At 26.6% G+C, this 6,352-nt stretch overlaps 1 protein-coding gene and 1 long non-coding RNA gene across 2 annotated transcripts; both read right to left on the bottom strand.

Moving 5' to 3' along the window:
- Positions 1–773: 773 nt before the first annotated feature.
- On the bottom strand, positions 774–5,216 carry LOC145832012 (uncharacterized). The gene is made up of 4 exons (XR_014369712.1): positions 5,115–5,216; positions 3,015–3,153; positions 1,120–1,228; positions 774–855 (listed from the first exon to the last, which is right to left on the bottom strand). It is a non-coding gene; the product is annotated as an uncharacterized LOC145832012 (long non-coding RNA).
- A 9-nt stretch (positions 5,217–5,225) lies between these two features.
- Positions 5,226–6,352, bottom strand: LOC145832570 (UV-stimulated scaffold protein A-like). The gene is made up of 2 exons (XM_082939884.1): positions 5,286–6,352; positions 5,226–5,232 (listed from the first exon to the last, which is right to left on the bottom strand). The coding sequence occupies exons 1-2, from the start codon at positions 6,350–6,352 to the stop codon at positions 5,226–5,228; spliced, it is 1,074 nt and encodes a 357-aa protein (XP_082796010.1).

Below are 6,352 nucleotides of genomic sequence, written 5' to 3'. Positions count from 1 at the left end.
AATTTAGACTTTTTTTAAGATATGACACAAATAAGCCTTAAAAACTTACAAAAATATTCAAATTTTAAGTAACAATAAAATGTTACACTTTATTTTTTTAAATTTTATTTTTGCCAATACAATAATTTCGACCTACATATTTTTTTAAAGCCTTTAAACTAAGAGGGTTTTGAATCAAAAAATTAAAAAAGTTAAAAAAAACTAGTAGTTCCTACTTTATGTTTTTAAGTACAATACAAACTTTGTTTTTTATTTTAAAAAACCTGTCTGGGTACCCTCAAAGCAGGGTTTCCAAAAGTGGGCAATACCAAAAAAGATCTGAGGTTTTTTAATGGTAGTTTTTAGAATAGTCTTGTTTTAATTTCTTTAAAGGGGGCCATTTGAAAATAAAGTTTTGGGAAACCCTGCTCTATAGCCTTGATAACCAACTTCTACTATTAGTTATAAAAAAACAGCACATCAAGGTTTTCAAAACTAATTTTTGAAATCGCTGGCACAATCTAAGAAAATGCTTTTCTTTTTCAAATATTGCTCCTTTACTAGTTAATTACTCATTTAACTTCCTGCCCCTAAATAGTAATTGCCCCCTGGTAGGCAAAATCGCCCACTTTGATTAACTCTGCAGTACTTGTTTTAAAATTCTATTAGGTTGAGTAACATGAAAATTAAAAAACTATAACACATTTTTAAGGAGACACTGTGTTTAATAACCAACTAAACTACAAATACCTAAAACTACTTCCAGTTTGCGGAATCTGCAATTATTTCTGATGGAACGTTCTTCGTACTTCTTAAGATTAATAGTTATTAATGAGGAGCACTGTTAGAAAAATCACCTTCTTCGACATCAATGACCTGTAAGTTTTTTTTAACATTATGTAAAAGTTTTCAACGCCTCTATATTTGATTTTTTTTTGAAAATATAAAACATTATTTATTTTTTGAAAAATGAAAAATAACATAACTGATATTAGAACTTGAAAATAAATCTCAATAGGACATAAAAATGCTCATGAATACATTTGAATAACCTTACAAAAAAGTATGAAATTTACAACAAAATAACTAACTGATATCAAAAAAAAACATTTTATAAATTAAATTTAAACTTTGGCTAACTTAACTGGTTGTTTGGCTTTTTACCAAACATCTTCAACAGTGTATCATTGTTTGAGTATCATCCATCAGATCTTTGTAAGATTCGAAATCATCATTTAAACGAGGTTACCTAGAAAAATATTTTTTTCAAGAAAATGAGTAACTATATTATCTAGTATAAACTATATTAATTATATATTTATACATTTATATAATATATACAATATATTTATATATTAAAAATTATTTTAATAGTGTATGACACCTATAAAACATTAAATTATTATATATAACAATTAGTGAAAAACATTTCATACAACAAAAAATCAGTAAGTAAAAAAAAATCTATATGAAGTTAAGGCTACTAACGAAAAAAAAAAATCACAAATTCTTAATAACAATTAATGATTATATTTATACCACATTTTATATGCCAAAATTTATTAAATACTTAAAAAGTTAGCTGAGTATTGTTGAAACAAAAAAATATGTTGAACTTTACTATTGTCTCAGGCTTCCAACAAGCTAATTACAGTTCAACAGCTTCAAATTGTAAGGCACTTGGTGTTTTGATTTTAAAGTAAAAGAATCTTAAATTACAACTTAAAAAACTTTTTGCAGAAATTATTTTTAATAAATTAACTATAAAAAATAAATTTAAATTAAGTGCGATTTAAGTGTGTACATTTTTCGATTTAAATTTCGATATAAAGTTATTATGAATTCTATTTTATTTATTTATTTTAAATACAATAAAAAATTAAAATATTGTTAAGCAAAAAAACTAAGCCTAGTGCCATTTTAGGTCAATATAGCTCAATGCATTATGAATAAGAAATATACAAGCTGTTTTCTTTTTATAAAAATAAACTAATAAACAACTTAAACCACACAAACATGTATTATTTAAATTTAAAAAAAAAAAAAGTTTATAACACGTTTCGAAAAAAATAATATAGTGAATGCATAGTAGCTGCAAACTATCACATTAATATCAAAATGGTTCCTTCCAACCATGTATAAATTTAAATAAATACACCTTATTTATAAATTCATTAGTTTTAAAACAAGCTTGGTTTTTAAATTGAAATCACTTTTCAAGTTTCATGTATTTTGATTAAACAAAAATGTAACATTTAAAATACTAATACTTTGAATATTTTCATGTTAATATATAACAGGGTTGCCACTCGTTTGTTCAAAAAATTTTCCAGGTTTTCTAAATTTCTTCCAGATTTTTAAAACTAAGCATTTTTAGGTCTATTTTTGGTTTAAAGTTAAGCTAAATGTAAGATCTGTTAAAAAGTAAAATACGTTGAAATATACTGTCAAGCTACTTTAAATATGTTTTTTAATAAAAAAAATTTTTGATGATGACAAAAATTATCACTTGTGTGATAGATATTTTGAGTCAAACTGAAATTTAACTATTGAACATGAGTAAATTGTTAGATTCCAGGTTTTCCCAGTTTTTTTTTTTTTGACTAAAATGTCAAATTCCAGGTTTTTAAGGTGTTTCCAGGTAAAGTGGCAACCCTGATATAAATACTAAAATACTTTAAAATGTTAAAGCTTTCAAGTAACTTTTGTAAAAAAATGGAGCATTTTAAAATCCGAAAACAGCAAAAGCAATAAAATAAAAAAATATAATTTATAAACAATAACTTAATATTATTAATTAACTTTAATAATCATGAATATTTTTTACTCAAAATATCCTACTTACTAAGTTTGTAATAGTGATTGCAATCTTAAAACTAAAAAAAATCTTAAGTATTGTGCTATTATTCCTATAATAAGGTAATATCACTTATTTATCATTTAGTACTTTAATTGGTAAATTCCAATATGCTACAGAAGTCTGATATTATCTACCTATCAAAATTAAACTAAAAAAATGTAAACAAACAATTTACTTTTCTTATAAGTAGTTTTCTGCTTGATTGCGACTTGAGTTTGATCTTCTTCTTCTGCTTGTCTTGCATTGGAACCAGCTTGATTGAACCGTCTTCATTCTTCACTACATCCATCATCTGGTCTGTGGTCTTCTTTTCTCTGTAAAAAATAAAAATATAGTTACATATCTTTTCAATTGTTGTTGAATCTTGTCAATCAATACATACATGTAGTGCACAGTAAAACTGTCGGGTGACCTCATAAGAATTTTATTAACCTTTTATATCTTCCAAGGTACACTTGACCTATACTAAGGTTGTAGGGGGGAAAATACTTTTTAACATGCGATCTTATTTTAAAGATACTTAACTGAACTAGCAGGTAAATTTTACCCCACTGTGAAATTAAAATAAGATTTTGAGATATAAGGGTTCAATACTAGAAAGCCCAATAGGTTCCTTATGGAAAGACCAAAGTGAAAAGGCAAAAAAAGACTATTTCATCACAAATCTATCTGCTCTTACAGTTTTTAAGTAGTCCTTTTGAATCTTTATCAATTTAACCTTAACTAAATAATAAACATATCAATTGTAAGATTCTCTTTTCTCTTTTAGTATAACTCGTAGAAAAAATTTCTTTTTTGGTCATGGAATTCTTAAATTTTAACTTTTTAAATATTGTTACAATGGAAATTTTTCTATTAATGCAAGGAACATTTCCTGAAAATTTGAGGTTAATTGAACGAAAAATTTAAACAGAGATAGATTTTTAGTATTTTTTTAAATTAAGAGAAAATCAGCAATGAAAATTTTCTCCTTCATACAATTGTATCAGAAATTTTTAACACAACAAAAATTATCTCAAATTTATAATATTTATGCTGAGAAACCTATCTTACTAAATGTAAGCTTTCATAAAAAGTATAATCATTGTTTCCACAGATCAAGCTGAGAAAAATGTGGCAACACTGTACAATGCTACTTTTTAAAAATGTTGGATCCCAAATGACCTTAAAGTGTAATACACTTCTTTATTTGGTAAACTATTCAAACATTTTAAGAATTACATAAAACAAATGACAACCAAAATTTACTATAAAATATTAATAAAGATGTGACTGATTTGTTGATACAGCTATGTACAAATAATTAAGGCCATAGCAGAGTAAGCCATATTTTTCCAAAAACATATAAATAACTAAAGTTTTATCACAGCTAACAAATACTTATTACTTTTTTTCAAACTTAAAGTAATTTTATAAATACAAAAAAATCAAACTTAAAAATGTTCATTATGCAAAGCTAGAATTAAAAAAAATATATTTAAATAATACTATAGTCTATCAGTCACTTTTCATACATTGTTATTTGAAATTTAGAGTTAGTCCACTACTTATACTTAATTAGTTTCTACAAAAGAAACTCAAGTAATAGTTAAAATTCAGTCTTTATTTTTACAGTTTTATATAAAAAATTTCAAGCTCAAACTTATAGGACCATAAATAATTTTCAAAAGTTAGCTCAAAAAAAAAAGATAGTTAATAAGTTAAGTTTTAAATTGATAATTTATCACAAAACAAAAATAAAAAAATCCTAAAAAACTTTGCTCTGGATTCTTATAAAGACCTTTTTCTTAAAAATATAACATTTTGTACAAAATGTGTGACAGCACATACTTTAAGCTTTTAAAAACAAGCAGATGTTAATTTTTATAATAAAAAACTTTGACTGTTATTTTAAGATCATTTTACCAAATAAGTTTATTTTTATTTTGACTTGTACTTATGATTTAAAAGTTTTCTAAATAACAAGTATAAGTTATTTACAAACATTTTAAATTTTGGACAACTAAAAACTTTTTTACGTCTTTAAAATATTTCTTAATAATTTTTAATCTATAAAAGTAACAAAGGTTCACATATTAAAAAGAAAGTTTTATATTTGTTCCTTCTACATACAACCTATAGATTAAACCAAGACGACCTTCTAACAAAAAAACTTTACAATAAAAAATTAAAAATTGTTAAAAACAAATTAAACTTTACAATGATTTATTTCGGAATTTTTAAACTAATTGAAAGATTTTACTAAGTAAACTAATACACTTGATTTAGTACAAACCTTTTAATTGTGCCTTTAACATCTTCTGTATGTCCAAACTTCCTTTTAGTAGCTGCACTTGTTGATTGACTTGAGCTGTTGCCTTTTCTATCTGCACTTTCCAAACACTTGCTAAAATCTTCAATTTTTTTATCATCAATGGACCACAACTGATTGGCTTTTTCAAAAGACATGGTGGGAGTTTTGTACGAGCAACAAGGTTTATCGTCTTCTTTCATCAAAACACTGACTTCATCCACAACTTGCTCCGCCACCTCTAAAAATTCATCCTCGTCCACATTGCCTTCACCATGCAAAACTTTGATTGATTCGAACCTCAAAATGTTGCTTTTTAGTTTGTCTATTGTCAAGTGAAGTTCTCTTATTACAGCAGCAGGAGCCTTGTAATCATTAGCTGTTTTGAGCAGCTCTTCCAGTCTTGGTAGATGTTTCTTTTGACCCACAAGCACACACTCTTTAAAGTTTTGTAATATGCAATCATTTTTCTTTGTTTTGAACACTTTAAAAGTGACCGCGTTGCTGAGGTTTATTTCAATGTTGTATCCAGTTGAAGGAATTCCCAACGCCCTTAAATTGTTGTCATCAAGTTCAGGACATTTATTTACAGTTTTGAAATCATCTGAGTTGAACAAACTTTTTGATGTCAGCAAGTCAATACAGCTTTTAATTCTTGTATTTATTTTCTCTGCCCTTTCCAAAGACTTCTTTATCTTGGCTTTTATTTCTTGAACAACCACCTTCCTTTCCACAGGTCTGGGGTTCCTCTCTTCATAGTGATAAAGAACAGCCGGAAAATTAACCTTCATGATGGTAACCAGAAACTCATTTGCTATCCTAAGAGGCCTGTAGACTGAATGAAACTTATCATGCCAACATTTGAATTTGACCAAAGCAAACTCTTTCAGTTGCAAGGGAATTGGTTTTGGCAAAGGTGCTTTTTTTTCAGTTCCCATGGCAAGTACCATGTATTCGTTCATTTTGTCTAACAATTTGCTTCTAAACACCTCAGACCTCATAAACAGCTGATCAAAAACTTCAACACTGTGGTATCTTGTGTAAGAGTCGGGTTTGTTTAGGTAATTGTTCCATATGAGCTTAAAAGTGTACTCCACAACTTCAGGCGAGGTTTTACACATTGATTTTATTTTCTTCATTCTCTCTTCATCTAACTTAATAAGTTTAGGTTCCATTATTTCTTCTAACAAATTGTTGAGTTGGTCTGCGGTGGCCAGGTTCAT

Source organism: Thalia democratica, chromosome 3, assembly GCF_965202585.1.
Source record: "Thalia democratica chromosome 3, ktThaDemo2.hap1.1, whole genome shotgun sequence".
Lineage (NCBI taxonomy): Eukaryota > Metazoa > Chordata > Thaliacea > Salpida > Salpidae > Thalia > Thalia democratica.
Note: the sequence above shows the minus strand (reverse complement) of the source record. Positions and strands in the feature narration are given on the sequence as shown.